This window comes from Lynx canadensis, chromosome E3 (assembly GCF_007474595.2).
Source record: "Lynx canadensis isolate LIC74 chromosome E3, mLynCan4.pri.v2, whole genome shotgun sequence".
Lineage (NCBI taxonomy): Eukaryota > Metazoa > Chordata > Mammalia > Carnivora > Felidae > Lynx > Lynx canadensis.
In genome coordinates, this window is record NC_044318.1 from 8993725 (window position 1) to 9016884 (window position 23160).

General features: G+C 41.1%; 1 protein-coding gene across 1 annotated transcript in view; it reads left to right on the top strand.

Annotated features, from left to right (window-relative positions):
* The window catches only part of ATF7IP2 (activating transcription factor 7 interacting protein 2), a 61607-nt gene extending 39350 nt beyond the window's left edge, over window positions 1-22257 (top strand). The window contains exons 8-12 of the mRNA XM_030301378.1: window positions 364-437; window positions 1823-1884; window positions 2564-2633; window positions 20060-20145; window positions 20750-22257. Coding sequence (XP_030157238.1) covers window positions 364-437; window positions 1823-1884; window positions 2564-2633; window positions 20060-20145; window positions 20750-21163 — 706 coding nt within the window. The 3' untranslated portion in view covers window positions 21164-22257. The remainder of the gene's footprint in view (window positions 1-363; window positions 438-1822; window positions 1885-2563; window positions 2634-20059; window positions 20146-20749) is intronic.
* Window positions 22258-23160: the final 903 nt, after the last annotated feature.

Sequence of the window (23160 nt, forward strand, 5' to 3'; positions counted from 1 at the left end):
TTAGTAAATGTATGGTAACTATTTCTACTATAGTGATACAATGTAGAATCATGGCAGAACTAATTTGTTATAGCTTTGTTTGTTATAGTCCTGTATCTGGAAGAGTCTAAGTGTCTTAATGGGTTTCTTTCAGTTATACTTTTAATTTTCATGAAGGCAAGTATACATGTTAGAGTGACTTGTATGTGTTGAACACTTACGTATATTGTATACTTACCATCTCTCTCCCTCTGCCCCCAATTGTTAGATTAAAACGTGTCAGTTATGAAATGTTAAGTCAGAATTCTAACCACTGATTGCATGTTTCAGCCTAATGATGCATGTTTAGTTTATTTTTGTTTTTAATTTTCTTTATCATTTTAGTAACAATGATGATGTTATGTTGATTTCTGTGGAAAGTCCTAATTTGACAGCTCCAATTACATCAAATCCAACAGGTATCTGAAGTTGATTAAAATATCATCTATCAAATTAGAAAACCTCAAATCAGTTTTTTTTCTAATAGAGAATTGAATATTATCTTTCAATAAATAAATATTTTAATTCTGGTTCCAAAAGTGTTTTAATTTATGTCTGTGGTTAATAATACCTGAATAAGTAAACGATTCCTTGATATAACTGAGGTTTCTTTTTAAACTCGTGTTTATCAATTTATGGCCTTTTGTTTGTTTATTGTGTTTAATGGCTTTTTGAGTTTTAAAACTACTTACCCTTTCGTATACATTATTTTTCCATGTTTGCTCTGGCCTGTGTTGGGGGGACAGATTTGTTTTTTGTTTGTCTTTTTGTTTTGTCTTTTAAGTTACCTTACAGTCCACTTAAGATTTAAAGTCTGGCTGTTGTTTTGCATCTTTGATGTTTTAACTTTTAGTTTCTGTGAGAATACTTTGTTGTTCTTGAGAGTTTCTGTCTTATTTCACTTACGTAAAAATCTTTAACCTAAGATTTCTAAAGTTCGTCTCTTTTAAAATGGCTTTCTTGTTGGCCTAGAAGTTCTCATTCAAAATTATCCATTTCCTTTTCACGTTTTACTGTTTTAGAGTATTTGCATCTTGATTTCAGAAAGCTTTGCCTCCACTTATGTATCTCCTGAATTGCCCCCAGGGTTTGGACTGTTAAGATTGTGAATCAGATAGTTACAAGGGATATTAAGCATTGATCTGAGATTTTCTTTTTTTTTTTAATTTTTTTTTCAACGTTTTTTTTTTTTTTTTTTTTTATTTTTGGGACAGAGAGAGACAGAGCATGAACAGGGGAGGGGCAGAGAGAGAGGGAGACACAGCATCGGAAACAGGCTCCAGGCTCCGAGCCATCAGCCCAGAGCCCGACGCGGGGCTCGAACTCACGGACCGCGAGATCGTGACCTGGCTGAAGTCGGACGCTTAACCGACTGCGCCACCCAGGCGCCCCTGATCTGAGATTTTCTACTGGTTCTGGATAGAATGCTCTTCAGCCCTCTCCAGTAGTCTAGTTTAGAAATACTGTGAATAAAAAACGTGCACCTTTCCAAGTCTTTCCTCAAATGCTGTATTAATTTACAGATGGATTTTCAAAAAAGAGTCACTAATACAGTTGTAAGGTCACAGGAGAACAAAATCTTTTGAACGAAAATTAGATTTTTTGTTTGTTTGCACTGTTCCTTGGTCTTTGGAATAGGTATGTCCATTGAATTACTTTTTGTGGCTATGTACCCATACTTGGTAAATGGTTAATTAGGATCCTCATTATTGTGTTTTAGCATTTGTATATATTACAAAGTTCATAAATATTTAATTGCTTAATAAACTTGTCAAATGTTGGTATTTTAATAATTGTCTTTCAGATACTGGAAAACCTACATCAGGAAATTCTAACAGTCCACCAAATGCTGAAGCAGAAGTTCAGGTAGGTAATAAATATTGTTTCTGAGTGCTGTTTATTTGAATATGTTAGTTCTGTGAACTTGAGTGTTGCTACATGTTGGATGACTTAGTTTTGTTATTCATTCTTCGGGAGATTCATTCTCTGTGAAATTAATGTCTGACTAGTTGGCATACCCATGGTCCAGTCTAGCTTAAACATTAAAAAGCAAACAGGGCACTCGAGTGGCTCAGTCGATTACACATTCAACTTTGGCTCAGGTTGTGATCTCACAGTTCATGAGTTCAAGCCCTGCATTGGGATCAGGCTCTCTGCTGTCAGCACAAAGCCCACATCAGATCCTCTGTCTCCTTCTGTCTCTGCCCCTCCTATTCTCATGCACCCAGGCACAGGCACTCTTCTCTGTCAAAAATAAACATTAAGAGAGAGAAAAAATTTAAAAAAATAAAAGCAAACACTTAATGATAAACATATTTCAAAACCATACTTACTTACCAAATTAACTCAGACTCTGCTTAGTCACATTGTGAAAAACCACGTAGTATTTCCTGAGCTTCTCTCTCATAGTAGAATTAAATTAAACCTTAAGGACTTACAGGATGTTCTATCTTCTAAATGGTAATTTAAAATTTGTGATTTATTTTTTAAAAAATATGTTCTGTTATGGAGGCAAAATCTTGTTTCTTTAACAACAACTTTTCAGGCCACAGAGAAAAAGAACTTTGATTCTGTGATCGATCTGACAAAAGAAGCCCAATCAAACTGCAACGCAGGTAAACGAGTTGTCTTTCCTTCTTAAGTACGATGGAAGCTAACAGTTCAGAAAGCATTTGACACATTTATAAAGTTTGTTTCAGTGTGTTAGTATATGTGTGTGTGTAGTTCTGGGCAGTTTTATCATGTAGAGAGTCATGTGATGGTCACCACAATCCAATCACACAACCATCTGTGGGTGTTCTGTGATGATATGCGTGTATCTTTTTGAGATTGGCTTCTTTTCCTTACTCAACATAATTCCCTCAGAGGGTCACCAGAGTTGTGTATCAGTAGTATTCCCTTTTGCTGCTGAGTAATATTCTGTGGTATAGATGTATAAAATAGTTTGTATTCACTCACTGAAAGACATTGGGTTGTTTGGGGCTATTATGAATCTCTTCTCTGGTACACACCTTTTTTCTTTAACTATAACAATAGCACTGTGAGAGGAAGCTAGGGCATAACATGAAAGGGAAGAGGAACAGCGCCCTCTTTCTCAGATTTAAAGAGAAAGAAGTAAAATATAGTCATCTGGGACTAGTAATGAGTTATAGAGTTTCAGCCCTTAATAACTGCACTTGAATGTTTTTGGAACTCTTGATAAACTCTTGAAATATTACTTATTAGCATTAGTAAAATTGTGTAATATTTAAAAATGGAGATTAGCATAGGAAATATATAGTCTAACTCCTTCTCCCCTTTCAACTGTGGACCCAAACAAAGGTTGGAACCATTGAAATCTCCAGGTACCTCATGATAGAATTAAGAAACCCTTCAATTTCCAGTTTAGTGATGAAAATTAGAAATACAGATCTGAAAATGAATTGGAATCTATAATAATCAGTTGGTTGTTAATTCAGATTACAAATTGTTTCTAAACTACATGGTACAGTGCTGTAGACTCTAAGTCTAAAGTTCTCTCTTGACCAGCAAGAGAGCGGACACAGGATTAAAAGCGAGAGATGGCTAATATCCGGGAAAAGACAAGAGCCCCGATTAAGGGTCCTTGCTCCGTTTTTATTAGGATCAGAAGGCTTACAAACATGGTAATGGATGTGCACAAAGAGGCAATGAAACTGTGAACAGTAACTCATGGACGTGAGGGAAAGGGGGTCTTGAAGGGGTTTAGGGGTTTGGGTTAATAACAAAACAAAATCCTGACACCAGGCAGATGGGTAGATGGTTGTTAAGGGCAGACAGGGGGTCCCGTGTCTGTTTATCTTGGCTAGCCTAGAGGATAAGACAGATAGAGCACATAACCTCAGGGTTAACAAGACACCTTTCTTTTGTTAATCAGCTCCCCTCTGGGCAGCTTCACCCACAGCACAGAGGTCTGTAGCCCTATTTACCTGTTTACCTAATTTGGTCCTTCCTTCCTGTGAAAGCAGCTTTCTGCTATAGTACTAAATTGGGCAGCCCTTTTGCCCTGAATACCTTATCTTGCTTACCTCATATACCTTTGTATTGGGGGCCTTTGCCCCCTCCTCTATTCTGGGGACCTTTGCCCCCCTTCTCTATCCTTATTCACCTAATCTTGTTTACCCATACTTGGGTGTGAGCATCCTATGGCTTTGTAATTCTTTCTGCCTTGTTAACTCATCAGTGCAGGCTCAGGGAGTCCCTCAGCTTATTCCCCAAAGTACAGGATTTGAGACACAATAAAATAAAAAGTAGGAACACAGATTTGTCACTGCTTGAGAAGATAAATCAGACCTGTAACTTGGGGGGCTTTAGTCTGAAATCTAGCAGTTGGACAGAGAGATCATGTTAATTCATGCTGCTGACCCATGATAAAATGAGTCTGTTTATCTTATAGAATATCCAGTTCTCAATAAAAGTTCGTTTCTCAGGTCAAACCTGAACTGTCTCCTGTATTCCCAGTCTTGATGAATGGTATCACCAGCTCACTCCATTTTCCAAGCTAGACAGTTTTCCTAGACAAAAGGAAACACTTTTGACGCTTAGATCTGCCTCGATCCACGGTCTCGTCACTTTTCAAGCCCATCAGTTCTGTCTCCTGAAAAGCCAACCGGTCTGCTCCATGTATTTTCTTATTTCAGAATTCCATCACCTTTAGCCTGGTCTTCTGTCATAACCTAGTAACTAATGTTTCTGCCCTAAACTTAGTGCTTCTGGTGACTCTTGCAAGCTGTCACTGAAATACTGCTTCCTGTGTACACACCTGTGTACGATAAAATCAAAACTCCTTAGCACGACAGAAGCCTCAATGACGTAGACCCTGCAAACCTTTCAAGCTTATGCTCTATAAATCCCTTAGCTGTGCCTTAATCGCCTCTCAACAGGTAGCGCTGCTTCTCTCCTCACCACCTCCACGTGTGCGGTTCCCTTTGTTGGGACGCCTCTCCCCTCTGGGCCTCCCTAGGCTTGTGTGATGTCCCCACTCTTCATCCTTTCATATTCAGTTTAGACACTTTGGCTACACTGTTCCTTCCAGGTTCTCCTTACCATTGGTATTTAGCGCACGCTCATATTCTAGCTTGATTACACAGTCCTGTAATCATTTCTTTACATATGTCTTCCGGAAAGCACTGGAACTTCTTTTCTACAGCATCCGTGTCTTTATTAATCTGTAAGTTCCCATCCTTTTAGCACAATGTTTATCACATAGTTTACTTTCCCACCAAAATGTTCAATTAGTGCGGCAGATTTTCCACTAAAGAGATTTAAAAGAAATATAATTTTGCACACTGTGAATGGGAGTGTGAATCTTTCTGGACGACATTTTTATCAATATCAAAAACTTAACAAATATGGAAGCCTTTTGACCCCCAAATTCTTTGAAAATGTTCATCACAGTGCTATTTGTGATAAAACTTTGGAAATCCTTAAATTCCTAGAAATATAGGATTGATTGCACACATTTATATGGTACAGCAGTATTCAGCCCTTAAAAATAATGCTGTAGGGGCGCCTGGGTGGCGCAGTCGGTTAAGCGTCCGACTTCAGCCAGGTCACGATCTCGCGGTCCGTGAGTTCGAGCCCCGCATCAGGCTCTGGGCTGATGGCTCAGAGCCTGGAGCCTGTTTCCGATTCTGTGTCTCCCTCTCTCTCTGCCCCTCCCCCGTTCATGCTCTGTCTCTCTGTGTCCCAAAAAAAAAAAAAAAAAAAAAATGCTGTAGAAGAAGTACATGTGTTGATGAAAACGTGTTAGTAATATAACAAGAGAAAAAAGTTATAAATGTATGTATAGAGAGTAGTGATGTGAGTAAATGATCCCAGACTTCCCTTTTCTGCCATAAACAAACTAAACTAAACAAGATGTAATTTTTAAAAACCTTTTCAGATATTGCAGGATAGGAACTACAACCCCTGAGAGAAGGCAATGAATGAGATGAGCAGTACAGATTGTCCCAACTCCCTTCCTAGACTGTGGTACACGGTAGGAGCTCCCAAGCAGAGAATGTCTGTCTTGCTGAGGTGAGGAGACAGAGATTGGCCTCCAGAGAGGCTAAGGCAGCTGGAGAGAAGGGGAAGACTATAGTATCAGAATCAGGAAGCCACTCAGAGAAAGAGCCCCAGGAGGTTAGCATAGAATCCTCTTGAGTCCTTACTGAAGTATTAAGCCACACATGGGTAGAGTGAAACTCAGTACATCTGGGCAAAGAATGACCAAAGAGCTTTATGCTCACAGGTAGGAAATGTTTCCATTTTGACCAGCTATAGTGGCAGAGTCTTCTGAATATCTGGGTGTAAACTCACCTTAGAGCAAAGGCAACTGTAGCCTTACCCTAATAAAATCTAAAAACAAACTTCGAAAGGATCAAGCTGAACTACATGTTACTTGATGGCTTACCACACAAAGCTCACTGTGTTCTGTTTAAAATGAGAGAGAATGGAATTCGACATACAGCCATTTACATTTTATAATATCCATTATCCAATTTAAAAGTCACTAGAGATACAAAGATTAAAAAAAAAAAAAGTGGAGGGGCGCCTGGGTGGCTCAGCCGGTTAAGCGTCCGACTTCAGCTCAGGTCACGATCTCGCGGTCCGCGAGTTTGAGCCCCCGCGTCGGGCTCTGGGCTGATGGCTCAGAGCCTGGAGCCTGCTTCCAATTCTGTGTCTTCCTCTCTCTCTGCCCCTCCCCCGCTCATGCTCCGTCTCTCTCTCAAAAATGAATAAATGTTAAAAAAATTTTTTTTTAAAATGGAATCCATAACCAAGAGAAAAATCAATCTATTTGAAACAAACTTAGAAATGACAGAGATGACAAAATTAACAGACAGGGACTTTGAAAGATGTGATATAAATATGCTCAAACTGGGGCACCTGGCTCTTGATCTGGAGTTTGAGCTCCAAATTGGGGTAGAGATTACATAAAAAATTTAAATTGAAAAAAGAAAAAAGAAATATGCTCAAAGATAAAAAGTACACAGGAACATAATAAGAGAAAGAAAATATATAAAATAGAACCAAATTAGAAAACAAAATTCAGTGACTGGAAAAAAACAGCATATTAAACACAGAAGAAGGAAAACAAATTGGTAAATTGGAAGAAATAGTACCTGACCAGATAGCTTAGAAAGAAACTATCGAAATTAAAGGAAGATTAAAAAGAGAAAAGAATAAAGCCTAGGGAAAAAAGGAGTAAGAGTTTTTTAATGAGCTGTGGGATAGTACCAAGTGGACCTACATACATGTATGGTCAGAAGTTTTCTAAATTTAATGAAAAGCACAAACCCACATAATTAAGAACTTCAGTAAATTCCAAGGAGGATAAATACAAAGAAAACCATATCAAGGTACCTCATAATCAATTCCTGAAAACCAGGGATAAAGAGAAAAAAAATCTTAAAAGCAATCAGAAAAAAAACAAAAATTGTTTTTAAGAAAAAGAAAAAGTATCATAAAATATAGAGAGAAGAACGAAGAATTCAGTTTTCTCATTTGGAACTGTGCAAACCAAAAGACAGTCAAATGACATCATTAAAAGGCCGGGGGGAAAAATCCTTACCAAGTATATCTTTCAAAAGTGAAAGCAAACTTGAGACTTTTTTAGATAGGAACGTGTGGGTGGTTCAGTCAGTTAAGGATTCGACTCTTGGTTTCAGCTCAGGTTCATGCATTCTCATCGTTCGTGAATTCGAGCCTCACATTGGGCTCTGTGCTACTGGTGGAGACGAGCCTGCTTCAGACTCCCTCTCGCTCTGCTTCTCCCCCCTCCCACACACATGCTCTTTCTCTCTCAAAATAAATATATAAAAAGACTTTTTAAGATAAAATTTGTTGCCAGTAAACCTTCATTATTAAAAATAAAGGAAGTTCTGGGAGGGGTAGAGGTCCCTAAACTTGCATCCTCTCTTGAACACAGCTAGATAAATACCAAATCATTCTGAATACCCAGGAAATCGATCCGAGGCCTGACCGAGGAAAACTGCACAACTGAAAGTAGAAAAACAGCCATATTGTGGAAGGGGAGCTGCAGAGACTTGATTTAGGGGAGAAAAGAGCTGTGGGTGCTGCGAACGGAAGGGAGCCCTGATCACAGAGAAGGGAGCAACAGAGAGAGAGAGAGAACACCTGCAGCGGATTGCACAAGAAGAAAATCTTCCTCGAAACCATCAACTGGGAAAAGAAGAAAGGCTGACTGCTGCAAGTTATTACAAGCAGTGGAGCACAAAGTCTCAAGTTTTAGAGGTCTACGCCATCGCTGTGGCCGTGCCTGGTGGGCTTAGCAGGTGGGGAAGGAGGGTGGAGACCCGGGAGCAGGCACGTGGTCTGAGGATGCCTTGGGTGGCACAGGAAGAAACAGTTCCCCTGCTTGGAGTACGTGTGGGAGTGGTGGCATGGCCTCTCCGGGGACAAAACTGGTGGCGCCAGCATGCTGCCCTGTTCGCTAGCGTAGGAGCAGACACCAGCTGGGGGCAGCAAACCTTGGTGCCAGCCTTGTTCTGCAGTTTACAGTGAACTCCGAACCGCCGTGCAGTTCTGCGACTGCTCTTCTGGGACAGACTAGCAAAAGGCAAAAGCAAGGCAAGACCCTCCCCCAGAGGATCAGCGGGGGTCTGCGTCTTGGAGTTTGGAGTTTTGAAAGCCAGGCACGTGCCCGACATAGAACACAGCAGTACCGTGCTGCCTGGCAGGTGGACAACTCAGACACAGGCAGGGTGAAGGCAGGGATTTGGCAGCAGTGGGGCACACAAGAAAGGTGATGATTCACACTTCTCTGAGGGCATCCTGAAGGGTGGTGGGCACAAACTCCTAGCTCCTAGGAGGAGAGAGCAAGGCAGTGCCATCCCCACCCCCTCACCCTCTACCCCTCAGTCCGCCCACCTCTACCCACCAGCACGGACCGACTTCAATGAGCAAAACAATGCCATCCAGTGGAGGCTAGAGCCGCTTACACCAAGCACCCCCCCCTCCCCCCGCAGATGCGCCTCCATTAGGGCAAGTTCACCTGAGAATCAGCATAGCAGGCTCCGCCTCCGGGAGGCCAGCACAGACCCCCCCCCCCCCACCTCATGCACAAAGTCACTGATCTTAGACTGCTGCAAAGCTTTGGCTCTAGGGGAAACTGGACCTAGCTTCCTTTTTTTGTTTTGTTTTTTGGATCTAACTTATTTTAACAAGCAGACCAAAGCACACCCAGGATTTTACCTTCATTTTTTTTAAATTTATTTTTAAATATTGCTTGCTTTCTTTCTTTCTTTCTTTCTTTCTTTCTTTCTTTCTTTATGGATCTACTTCTTTTAACAAGCACACCAAAACACACTTAGGATCTAGCTTTTTTTTTTTTTTAAACCCCCGTAATAGCCATTATTCTCAAGAGTAGGAATACAACAGACTTTCCTAACAATCACACACACAAACAGACCAGTGACCCAGACAAAATGACAAGACGGAGGAATTCAGTAATCACAAGGATACTAGCTGGACTTGAGAAAAGCATAGAAGACACTTAGAGAATCCATTACTAGTCAAAGGCCAAAATAAAAAATGCTGTAATTGAGATGCAAACCCAATTGGATGCAGTGACACTGAGGACGGATGAAGCAGAGGAACAAATGAGTGATATAGAAGATAAAATTATGAAAAATAATGAAGCGGAAAAAAAGAGGGAAAAAATGTATTGGATCATAATTGTACATTTAGAGAACTCAGCAACTCCTTAAGTGTGTAAACTTTCGTATCATAGGAGTCCCAGAAGAAGAAGAGAAAGAAAAAGGAGGAGAGGGTTTATTTAAGCAGATTATAGCTGAAAACTTCCCTAATAAGGAAACAGACTTCAAAATCCAAGAAGCACAGAGAACTGCCATTAAATTCAGCAAAAGCTGGCCATCATCAAGGCATATCGTAGTCAAATTCACAAAATACGTAGACAAGGAAAGAATCCTGAAAGTAGCAAGGGGGAAAATGTCCTTAACCTATAAGAGAAAATAAATCAGGTTCACATCAGATCTGTCCACAGAAACTTGGCAGGTCAGAAAGGAGTGGAATGATTTGTTCAACATGCTGAACGGGGAAAATGTGCAGTCAGGCTGCATATCCACCAAGGCTATCATTCAGAATAGAAGGAGAGAGAGTTTCCCGTGCAAGTAAAAACTAAAGGAGTTCATGACCACTAAAACAGCCCTGCAAGAAATATTAAAGGGGCAGACTCTGAGTGGGGAAGGGAAAAAAGACCAAAAGGAACAGAGAACATCACCAGAAACACCAACTTTACAGATAACACAATGGCGCTAAATTCCTATGTTTTCAGTACCACTCTGAATGTAAATTGACTAAATGCTCCAATCAAAAGACACAGAGTATCAGAATGCATAAATAAAACAAGTCTCGTATATGCTGCCTACAAGAGACTCATTTTATTTATTTTTTTAATATGAAATTTATTGTTTAATTGGTTTCCGTACAACACCCAGTGCTAATCCCAACAGGTGACTTCCTCGATGCCCATCACCCACCCTCCCCTCCCCTCCCTCTCAGCCCCCATCAACCCTCAGTTTATTCTCCGTTTTTAAGAGTCTCTTATGGTTTGGATGTCTCCCTAACTTTTTTTTTCCTTCCCCTTCCCCATGGTCTTCTGTGAAGTTTCTCAGGATCCACATAAGAGTGAAAACATATGGTATCTGTCTTTCTCTGTATGACTTATTTCACTTAGCATAACACTCTCCATTTCCATCCTCGTTGTGACAAAAGGCCATATTTCATTCTTTCTCATTGCCAAGTAGTATTCCATTGTGTATATAAACCACAGTTTCGGGGCGCCTGGGTGGCGCAGTCGGTTAAGCGTCCGACTTCAGCCAGGTCACGATCTCGCGGTCCGTGAGTTCGAGCCCCGCGTCAGGCTCCGGGCTGATGGCTCGGAGCCTGGAGCCTGTTTCCGATTCTGTGTCTCCCTCTCTCTGCCCCTCCCCCGTTCATGCTCTGTCTCTCTCTGTCCCAAAAATAAATAAACATTGAAAAAAAAAAAATTTTAAACCACAGTTTCTTTATCCACTCATCAGTTGATGGACATTTAGGCCCTTTCCATAATTTGGCTATAGTTGAAAGTGCTGCTATAAACATTGGGATACAAATGCCCCTATGCATCAGCACTCCTGTATCCCTTGGGTAAATTCCTAGCAGTGCTATTGCTGGTCATAGGGTAGACCTATTTTTAATTTTTTGAGGAACCTCCACACTGTGGACTGGCGTGAGGTGGTATCTCAGTGTGGTTTTGATTTGTATTTCCCTGATGAGGAGTGACGTCAAGCATCTTTTCATGTGCCTGTTGGCCATCTGGATGTCTTCTTTGGAAAAGTGTCTGTTCATGTCTTCTGCCCATTTCCTCACTGGATTATTTGTTTTTCGGGTGTGGAGTTTGGTGAGTTCTTTATGGATTTTGGATACTAGCCCTTTGTCTGATATGTCATTTGCAGATATTTTTTCCCATTCTGTTGGTTGCCTTTTAGTTTTGTTGATTGTTTCCTTTGCAGTGCAGAAGCTTTGTATCTTCATGAGGTCCCAATAGTTCATTTTTGGTTTTAATTCCCTTGCCTTTGGAGATGTGTCAAGTAAGAAATTGCTGCAGCTGAGGTCACAGAGGTTTTTTCCTCCTTTCTCCTCTAGGGTTTTGATGGTTTCCTGAAGAGACTCATTTTAGACCTAAACACATGTGCAGACTGAAAGTAAAGGAATGGAGAACCATCTATCATGGCTAATGGGTGCCAAAATAAAGCCAGAGTAGGCATACTTATATCAGAATTACTAAATTTTAAACCAAAGACTTAAGAAAAGATGAAGAAGGGCATTATATCATAATTAAGGGGTCTGTCCATCAAGGCGATCTAACAGTTGTGGGCCATCTGGGTGGCTTAGTCATTTGACCATCCGACTCAATTTCAGCTCTGATCATAATCCCAGGCTCCACGTTAGGTTCTTTGTTGAGCATGAAGCCTGCTTAAGATTCTCCCTCCCTCCCTTTCTCTCTCTCTCTCTCTCTCTCTCTCCCTCCCTCCCTCCCTCCCTCCCTTCCTCCCCTGCCCCTCTCCCCCATTCACACGTGTGTGGTCGCTCTAAAATAAATAATAAACTTGGGGCGCCTGGGTGGCGCAGTCGGTTAAGCGTCCAACTTCGGCCAGGTCACGATCTCGCGGTCCGGGAGTTCGAGCCCCGCGTCAGGCTCTGGGCTGATGGCTCAGAGCCTGGAGCTTGTTTCCGATTCTGTGTCTCCCTCTCTCTCTCTGCCCCTCCCCCATTCATGCTCTGTCTCTCTTTGTCCCAAAAATAAATAAACGTTGAAAAAAAAATTAAAAAAAAAATAAATAAAATAAATAATAAACTAAATGAAAAATAATAATAAATACAATAAATTAAAAACAAAATCTAACAACTGTAAATATTTATGCCCCCAAGTGGAAGCCCCCAAATATACAAATCCATTAATAACAAACATAAAGAAACTCACAGATAATAACACAGTAATAGTATGGGATTTCAACAACCCACTTTCACAGCAATGGACAAATCATCTAAACAGAAAATCAAAGAAACAGTGGCTTTGATTGGCACATTAGGCCAGATGGACTTAACAGATTTATTCAGAACATTTCATCCTAAAGTGGCAGAATACACATACTTTTCAAGTGCATATAGAATATTCTCCAGAATAGATCACAAATCAGCCCTCAACAAGCACAAAGAGACTGAGATCATGCATGCATATTTTCAGACCACAGTGCTATGAAACTTGAAGTCAGCCACAACAAAAAATTTGAAAAGACCACAATACATGGAGATTAAAGAATATCCTACTAAAGAATAAATGGGTTGGGGCACCTGGGTGGCTCAGTTGGTTAAGCATCCAACTCTTGATTTCAGTTCAGGTCATGATCTCATGGTTTGTGAGTTCGAGGCCCTCTATTAGCACAGAGCCTGCTTGGGACTCTCCCTCTTTCTCTGTCCCTCTCCCACTTGTGCTTGAAAATTAAAGCGCAACAGTGCAAAACTTTTGGGATGCAGCAAAGGCTCTGCTAAGAGGGAAGAATATTGCAATACAGGCTTACCTCAAGAAGCAAGAAAAGTCAAATATGCCACCTAACCTTAAGGAGCTAGAAAAGGAACAGCAAATAAAGTGAGCAGGAGAAGGAGAAAACAAGGATTAGAGCAGAAATAAATGATATAGAAACAAACAAACAGATCAGTGAAACTAAGCTGGCTCTTTGAAAGAATAAAATTGATAAACTCCTAGCCAAACTTATCAAAAAGAAAAGAGAAAAGATCCAAATAAATAAAATTACAAATGAAAGAGATCACCGCAAATACAGAAATACAAAAAAAATTTAAGAAAATATTATGAAAAATTGCCAAAAAGAACAGGGCAATGTGTAAGAAATTGACAAATTCCTAGAAACATACACACTACCAAAACTGAAACAGGAAGAAATAGAAAGTTTAAGCAGGCCCATAGCCAGCAAAGAAATTGGATCTGTAATTAAAAATCTCCCAACAAACAAAAGTTCAGGGACAGATGGCTTCCCAGGGGAATTCTAACAGACATTTAAAGAAGAGTTATTAATATAATATCCCAAGACCAGACAAAGACCCCACCTAAAAGGAGAATTACAGGCCAATATCCCTGATGAACATGGACCCAGAAATTCTCAACAAGATGCTAGCAGATTGAATCCAACAGTACATTAAAAGAATTATTCACCACAACAAAGTGGGATTTGTTCCTAGGTTGCAGGGGTGGTTCAATGTTCACAAACCAATCAGTGTGATAATACCACATTAATAAAAGGATAAGAACCATATGACTGTCTCAATAAATGCAGAAAAAGCATTTGACAAAATACAGCATCCATTCTTAATAAAAACCCTCGACAAAGTAGGTATAGATGGAACATACCTCAACATCATAAAAGCCATATGCAAAAGATTCACAGCCAATATCCTCAGTGGGGAAAAATAAGGTTTTTCCTCTGCAGTCAGGAACAAGACAGGGATATCCACTCTCACCATTATCATTTAACATAGTACTGGAAGTCTTAGCTTCAGACAACAAAAAGAAATAAAAGGCATCCAAATCAGCAAGGAAGAAGTCAGAGTTCTGCTATCTGCAGACATGATATTTACTGTGGAAAACCTGAAAGACTCCAACAGAAAAATTGCTAGAACTAATACATGTATTCAGCAAAGTTGAAGGATATAAAATCGATGTACTTCTGTACATCTCTGTCCTTCTGTTGCATCTCTATACACCAGTAATGAAGCAGCAGAAAAAGAAATCAAGGAATCGACCCATTTACAGTTGCACCAAAACCAGTAAGATACCTAGGAATAAACCTAACCAAAGAGGTAAAAGGTCTATACTCTGAAAACCAAAGAGCACTTACAAAATAAACTTAGGAGGACACAATGAAATGGGGGGAAAAATCCATGCTCATGGACTGGAAGGACCAACATTGTTAAAATATCTACATGATCTAAAGCAATCTACACATTTAATGTAATCCCTATCAAAATACCACCAGCATTCTTCACAGAGATAGAACAAACAATCCTAAAATTTGTATGGAACCACAAAAGACCCTGAACAGCCAAAGCAATCTTGAATAATAAAGGCAAAGGTAGAGACATCACGATTCCAGACTTCAAGCTATATTACAAAGCTGTAGTCATCAAGACAATATGGTGCTGGCACAAACAGAGACACATAGATCAGTGGAACATTTCAATGGAGAATTGAAAACTCAGAAATGGACCCACAACTATATGGTTAACTAATCTTTACCAAAGCAGGAAAGAATAGCCAATGGGAAAAAAACCATCTCTTCAACAAATGGTGTTGGGAAAATTGGACCACTTTCTTATACCATACACAAAAATAAATTCAAAATGGATGAACGACCTAAATGTGAGACAGGAAAGCATCAAAATCCTAGAGGAAAACACAGGTAGCAACCTCTGTGATGTCTGCCATAGCAACTTCTTACTAGACACATCGCCAGAGGCGAGGAAAACAAAAGTAAAAATAAACTATTGGGACTTCATCAAGATAAAAGGCTACTGCACAGCAAAGGAGACAATCAACAAAACTAAAAGGCAGCCTAAGGAATGGGAGAAGATATTTGCAAATGACATATCTGATACAGAGTTAGTATCCAAAATCTATAAAGAACTTACCAAATTCAACACCCCAAAAATAACCCAGTTAAGAAATGGGCAGAAGACATGAATAGACAGTTTTCCAAAGAAGACATCCAGATGGCTAACAGACACCTGCAAAGATGCTCAACATCACTCATCATCAGAGAAACACAAATCAAAACCACATTGAGAAACTACCTCACACCTGTCAGAATGGCTAACATTTAACAACACAGGAAACAACAGATGTTGGTGAAGATATGGAGAAAGGGGAACCCTCTTAACACTGTTGGTGGGAATGCAAATTGGTGCAGCCATTCTGGAAAACAGTATGGAGGTTCCTCAACAATTTTAAAATGGACCCATACAATCCAATTGCACTACTAAGTATTTATCCAAAAGATATAAAAATACAGGTTCTAAGGGGTGCATGCACCCTGATGTTTATTAGCAGCATTGTCAACAATAGCCAAACTATGGAAAGAGCCGAAGTGTCCCATCAATTGAAGAATGGATTAAAGGTGTTTGTGTATGTATGTGTACGATAATACACATACATACACACACCCACACACAATGGATTATTACTCAGCCAGCAGAAAGAATTAAATCTTATAATTGGTAACAGCAGGGAAGGAGCTAGAGTATATTATGCTAAGTGAAATAAGTCAGTCAGGGAAAGTCAAATACCATATGATTTCACTCATGTGGAATTTAGGAAAGAAAACTGATGAATGTATGGGAAGGGAAAAGAGAGAGAGGGAAGCAAACCATAAGAGACTCTTAATGATTGAGAACAAACTAAGGGTTGATGGGGGGGGGGGGGGGGGGGGGGATGGGCATGAAGGAGGGTATTTGTAATGACGAGCACTGGGTGTTACGTGTAAACGATGAATCACTAAATTCTACCCCTAAAGCCAGTATTACACTATGTTAAGCAACTAGAATTTAAATAAAAATTTGCAGAAAAAAAAAATAAAGGAAGTTCTTCAAGCAAAATGAAAATGATAGCAGATGGAAAGTGTTGTATGTGAAAGAATGTAATACCATGTTTAGAGTTTATAATATATGTAGAAGTTAATATATGACAATAGTGGTGCATAAGACAGGAATGGATGTATGCTTTTGTGAGGGTCTTAACGTTTTATTAGTATGTTACTTGAAAACAGACTAAGTTATTGAAGATACATATGGTAATGCCTAGAGCAATAATTTTTTTAAGTGCAAGTATAGCTAATAGGCCATAGTGAGGATAAAATGGAATTTTTATTTATTTATTTTTTTTAAATTTTTTTTTTCAACGTTTATTCATTTTTGGGACAGAGAGAGACAGAGCATGAACGGGGGAGGGGCAGAGAGAGAAGGAGACACAGAATCGGAAACAGGCTCCAGGCTCTGAGCCATCAGCCCAGAGCCTGACACGGGGCTCGAACTCACAGACCGCGAGATCGTGACCTGGCTGAAGTCGGACGCTTAACCGACTGCGCCACCCAGGCGCCCCTGGAATTTTTAAATAATCTAAGAGAAGCCACAAAAAATGCAAAGAGCAAACGAAACTAATGGAGAACAGAAGGCAAGATGGTAGACTTAACCCAGCCATACTGATAATTAGAATAAGTGTTAGTGGTCTAAACACTACATTCACAAGCAGACCTTGTTGGACTGGATAAGAAAACAAGATCCAACTATAAGATAATTATATGATGCCCTTCAGATACAAATACACGGAGAGGTTAAAAGGATGGAGGGAGACAGCAATGCAAAAGCATACAGACGCTAGTCATGAGAAAGCTGGGGTGATGGTATTACCATCAAATGGACTTGAGAACAAGGAATATTACCAGGGGTAAAGAAGGACGGTCTCTAATGATAAAGCAGTCATTTCAACAGGAAGACCTGGGAAACCTACATGTGTATGTACTTAATCACAGCATTTCAGAATTCCTGATGCAAAAACTTATAGGACTGAGATGACAAATAGAAAAATAAGCCATTAGAATTAGAGGTTCCATCACTCCATTCTCAGCAATTGACAGGGTATGTAGAAACCTGAGCAACACTACCAACCCAGCTTAAGCTAAGTGACATTTGTAGAACGCTCAACTCAACCATGGCAGAATATACCTTCTCTTTAAGTGCATATGAAACATGCGATAGGATAGATTGTGTTCTGGACCATAAAACTAGTCCCAGTATATTTAAAAGGACTGTAGTCCTACAGGGTATGTTCTTTGACACGGCAGAATTAAATTCATGATCAGTAACAGGGATCGCTGGAAAATCCCTAGGTATTTGCAGACCAAACTCATTTCTAAAAAATAACCCAGGAGTCAAAGCAGTCAGAAGGGAAATTTGAAAATGTTTTCAACTGAATGAAAATTGGAACAGCAAAGTCTGAGGGAAGCAGATAGAGCAGTGCTTGGAGGGAAGTTACTAGCATTAAATGTTTATATTAGAAAAAATGGAAAGTCTAAAATGAGCAATCTGATAAGCTTCTCCCTTAAGATGCTTGGGAGAAAAAGAGCCAATTAAACGCCAACAAACGGATGACACTTCACTGTAGAAGCTGTGGGGATGGTAGACTGGCACGAGAGAACATCCTCGACATCGTTACTCACCAGGCCAATGCAGACTGGAATGAGATGCCACAACATGGCTACAAAGGAGAACAACTGAAAATACACAGAGTGTGGGCACGGATGTGGAACAGCCTAGAATTCCCAGGCCGTAGCGGGAGGGATGTACAATGGTAAAACCACTTTCGAAGTGATTTGGTGGTTCAGTATGTCAACTGCACCCCTACCATGTGACCGCGTTATTCTAATCTTAGGTATTGATTGACCCAAGAGAAATGAAAACCCACATCCACAAAGACTTGACACGTATGTTTGTGGCCACTTTATGCATGTAGCCCCAAACTAGAAACAGTGCAAATGTCCATCAGTGGATAAATGGAGAAACAGGTTGCAGCATATCTATAATACAGCTAAATGCTACTCAACAGTAAATATGAACAAAATGTTGGGGTGTCTGGCTGGCTCCGTCGGTGATGCACATGGCTCTTGATCACAGGGTTGTGAGTTCAAACCCCACTTAGGGAGCTTATTTAAAAAAAAATAGGGGCACCTGGGTGGCTCAGTTGGTTCAGCCTCCGACTTCGGCTCAGGTCATGATCTCACAGTTCGTGGGTTTGAGCCCCGCCATCAGGCTCTGTGCTGACCCGCTTGCTCAGAGCCTGGACCCTGCTTCGGATTCTATGTCTCCATCTCTCTCTGCCCCTCCCTGGCTCATGCTTTGTCTCACTCTGTTTCTCAAAAATAAATAAATGTAAAAAAAAATTTTTTTTAAATAAGCAAAATATTATTATATACAACTACATGGATACAACTTCAGAACATTGTCCTGGGCCAACTAAAACCTTCTGTCTCTCCCTTAGGCTCACATTTCCCCTTTTCTTCCCTTCACCAGCTCTCTTCTGTTCTCCTTTTTCTCCCTTTTCCCTCCCCTCTCCCTTACCACAGTCCACAATTTATGGTTGACCCTGGGTAATGTGGGGGATAGGGACACCAGCCTCCACACAGCTGAACATCTGTGGGGTGACTCACTCAGTTAAGCGTCTAACTTTGGCTCAGGTCATGACCTCATGGTTTGTGAGTTCGAGCCCCACATTAGGCTCTCTGCTGTCGGCACGGAACCTGCTTCGGATCCTCTGTATCCCCCTCTCTCTGCCTCTCTCTCTCTCTCTCTCTCAAAATAAATAAACATTAAACATTTTTATCAAAAAACAAAAGAAAAGAAAAGAAAATCTGCCTAGGGGCACCCAGGTGGCTCAGTCAGTTGTACATCCAACTCTTGATTTTGGCTCAGGTCATAATCTCACAGTTTGAGAGTTCAAAGGCCCGCATCAGGCTCTGCGCTGGCAGTGTGGAGCCTGCTTGAGATTCTCTGTCTCCCACTCTCTGCCCCTCCCCCATTCACACTTGCTCTCTTGCTCTCTCAAAATAACTAAAAATAAATAAATAAAGAAAGAAAATCTGCATATGACTGTTGGCTCCCCAGAATGTAACTACTAACAACCCACTGTTGACTGGAAACCTTACTGATAACAAACAGTCAACACCTGTTTGTGTGTTCTATGTCGTATATACTGTTTTCTTACAATACAGTAAGCTAGAGAAAAAATAGCTTGACAATTACAAGGGAGAGAAAATATTTGTACAGGACTGTACTACATTTAATGAAAAACAGCGACGTCTAGGTGGACCGAGCCTGTGTTGTTCAAGGGTCAGTGGCATACCCGATGCCCTCTAGGCTGAAGCAGCCTCCGCAGCAGAGTCCTATAACCTCCAGGCTGCCTGATACTTCATTTGAATTCCTAGGACTTGTGTGTGTCACAAATTTATACAGTATTGCAGATGGCTCTGTTTGCAAATATCCTGTTGGCCTGAGAGAGCCCAAGCCACCTCTAAGAGCCCTGAGCCAGGAGCACTCTCCTGTGTGTAGTTTTTCCTACTTCCAGCTTACATAGTGACTTCAGTGTTTAAGGGGAGAATTCTTGTCCCATTTGAAGGAAAGTTCGCTGTATGTAGCACCTTTGGGTCTTGAATTTTTATCAAAAGTTTGTCATCTTATTTCACAGTTTTGTAACTTTAGTTCACATTTAATTGTTATTAAATAATATGAATAATATGTCATCTTCTGTTGTCTCAAGGTTCCTAATACTTGGAGTATATGTTTTAACAGTATAATTGTGATACAGAAAGTTAAGGTAGACGTAACTAGCTTTGCTTAAAGGCTATGGAATTGATTGTTGCAGATAAGTTTTACTTCTTATACCTTGTGTTCACAGAAAGTTCAGTATCTACCCTGGAGTCACCCACAAAAGCGGTTTCAACCTCCAAAGAGACAACCCCAGTGGCACAAAATGCAGCCCAGGTACTGATGCTCTATAAGGGATGCTCCTTCCAGATTGAGGGGAAGTACCCATTTACCTAGGCAGACACATTTGGGTCCCCTTGCAGCTTGTGCTTTTGAAACTGTGCTGTTGTACATCTCCTTATGTATGCAGTCAAAATGATGGAGTCTTCCAGAAGCTATAAAAGTTAAAGCAAATACGAAAGTGTGTGTGTGTGTGTGTGTGTGTGTGTGTGTGTGTGTGTATACAAAAGATTTTTAAGAGCAGTCGCCATTGTTGATGACGGTGGAGAGAAATGGGTGTTCGTGTGCACACCATTCACGTAAACTAGCACAGCGTTTGGGAACACAAGTTGGAAATGAGCTGGAATATTGATCCAGAACGTCTGGGACCTCACCGTTCCGGACTAGTGATACTGCAGAGTGTGCAAATCATAATGCCAAAAGCAGCTTATGCTTAAAAAGACCGGCCCTAGCCCCACATAGTCTTGAAGCATCCTTTTGTCCTGAGGATTTGGAGAAACGGACAGAAAACTGGGAAGTAGATTTAGAACTGCAGTCGCGCGCGTGTAAATTACCAGAGCCCGCCGAGCCAGCTCGCTAAACTTTCTAAATGTGTTTTTAGGCTCCTGAGTCCTTTGAGCACCTGCCGCCTCTCCCAGAACCACCACCACTGCTGCCCGAGCTCGTAGACAAAACCCGAGACACGCTTCCCCCGCAGAAGCCTGAGCTCAAAGTGAAGCGGGTGCTGAGACCCAGGGGCATCGCGCTGACTTGGAACATCGCTAAAATCAACCCCAAGTGTGCCCCTGTGGAAAGCTATCACCTCTTTCTCTGCCATGACAACCCTAGTAATAAGTTTATTTGGAAGAAAATCGGAGAAATTAAAGCTTTACCACTCCCAATGGCCTGTACTCTATCTCAATTTTTAGCTTCCAACAAATACTATTTTACCGTCCAGTCAAAAGACATTTTTGGACGATATGGACCATTTTGTGATGTAAAGTGTATCCCTGGGTTTTCTGAAAATCTCACCTAAAAGTCTTTGGTGATTATTTATTGTATCGCGCTGTTTTGTTTTTTCATTTTTGAGTTGTTGGTTTACAGTGTTCCTCTAACACTATTTGCCAGGGGCCAGTTCAGATTGTGAACCCTTTGAACAGGGACAGGCCTCGTCCTTATGTTGTAAGTGACGTCTCGTTTCATGAATTTCTGATTTGCGTTCAGTAAGTACTCCCAGAAGATATGTTCTAAAACGTACGCTTCCCTGGACTCAGGTCACTTCGGCTGTGCTGTGTACATAACCTCTGGGACTATGGAGGCGCTGCTGTTCTACCTCCAAAGCCCTAGGATGCGAGCAGCCACTTCTTGCGGCTTTGGAAATCAGCGTTCGGTGCCCTGCTTTTGTGGTCAGTGTAGGTACAAGAAAAATCAGCTCTCTGCTGAGGAAGGGTCATCCCTGGGGTGCTCACCAAGATTTTACGAAAGTAAATGTCTTCTCCTTCTGTTCAAATCCTAAGGGCTAGTCATTTGCCCTCTCCCTGTGTTTTTCTTTTTGGCCCTGTCAGTCATCTGGGGAAAGAGCCTGGAGGTTTTCCCTAAATTTGTTTGTATATTTCGATATCTATAATAAAATTAGTTACACGTTGTGTGCTGTGTATACAAAACACAGAGTATCTCTGATAACAGCAGTATCCAACCCTCTATTTCAGCTCCAGAAAATGGAGTTGTCTGCCTGAGGTTCAAAGCTTTCCTTTGCTGACTCCTCAGTGCTACTCTCTGTTCATTTGCTGGCTGCCGTCATACTCGGAGAGAGGACGTAACCCTAGGGGGCCCCAAGAGATGCAGCCCGTGAACTCCTCTGAGGGGCACTCAAGTGAGGCGGCAGCCAGCACAAGCTCCCCAGGAAACCGTGAGCACACTGCATACGTGTACTTCAGGGCCCAGTGGGGTGGTGAGAAAAGGAACACCAACTCTTAGCGTAAAGAATCGTCTGTTCGAGAGGTGTCCTTTCCTGGTTTGTAGTGAAAGCCCAGTCCTCTGAGCTGTGAGATTTCAAAAATTGAACGAGGAATGGTTTTCCTTGGCATTTTGTGAATATCTTCACATCTCCAGTCATAAATAAAGCTATTATTTTACGGTCTCCTGTGTCTTTATCTCCTAAGACATTTCTACTGGAAGAGCCCGATTCTGGCCTTTATGTGTTGTAATAGCTTGTGCTATGTCCTGCACCTGTGACAACTACTACATTAAAAAGAGGTCATACGCTGTCCAGGGCCTGGCATTTGAGGAAGTGTTTTTAGAGGGTCTTGCATGCACTGTTGTGTCTTTGGCTGCTCTATCTCGCTACTCGTGGTGGGGAGTTGGACCTTCCACCTCATGTGCTTTGATTCATTTGCTGAAATAACCCTGGGAAAAAGGAGAAGCGGGGGCCCCGGGGAGAAGGGAAGAAACCCTATCCCAAACGAAGAAATGACAGGGGTGGAAAAAAAGACCAGGCAGAGAATCAAAGAAACCATAGGCTTAATCCAGAAAGAGGAAAATAAGAAGGAGACACAGAAAAGGTGTAAAAAGAATAGGGTAAAAATGCCTGATTAAATGACCAGAGGAGAGGAAAGAAATACATATTTTATATATAATAAGACATCAAAAATCAAATCAGAAGCTCTGAGGCTGATTCCAAGGGGAAGAAAGAAGAGAGTAGAAAGGTAAGGGAAAAGAGAAGGAAAGGAAAGAAAAAAAAAAACAGACTAACATAAAAAACCACAAGACAGTTATCTGTTGGTGCCTGGGACCCGTGACTGTGCCGTGTCTGGTTCGGTCAGTGTCAATCTCACCCCGGTAGATAAGCAGTTACCATGTACGGAGGGGCAGAGTTTGGTGTAAGTGGGGGCCCACATCCCCTGGGGGCCTCTGTCCTTGTCCCTGAAGCCCCACCCCTGGGTGAAAGGAAAATGACACCCCAATCTCCTCCCTGAACTGGGTATCTCAAAGCACGCTGTTCAGGCCATCCTCACCGAGCCACCCAGGTGGGTG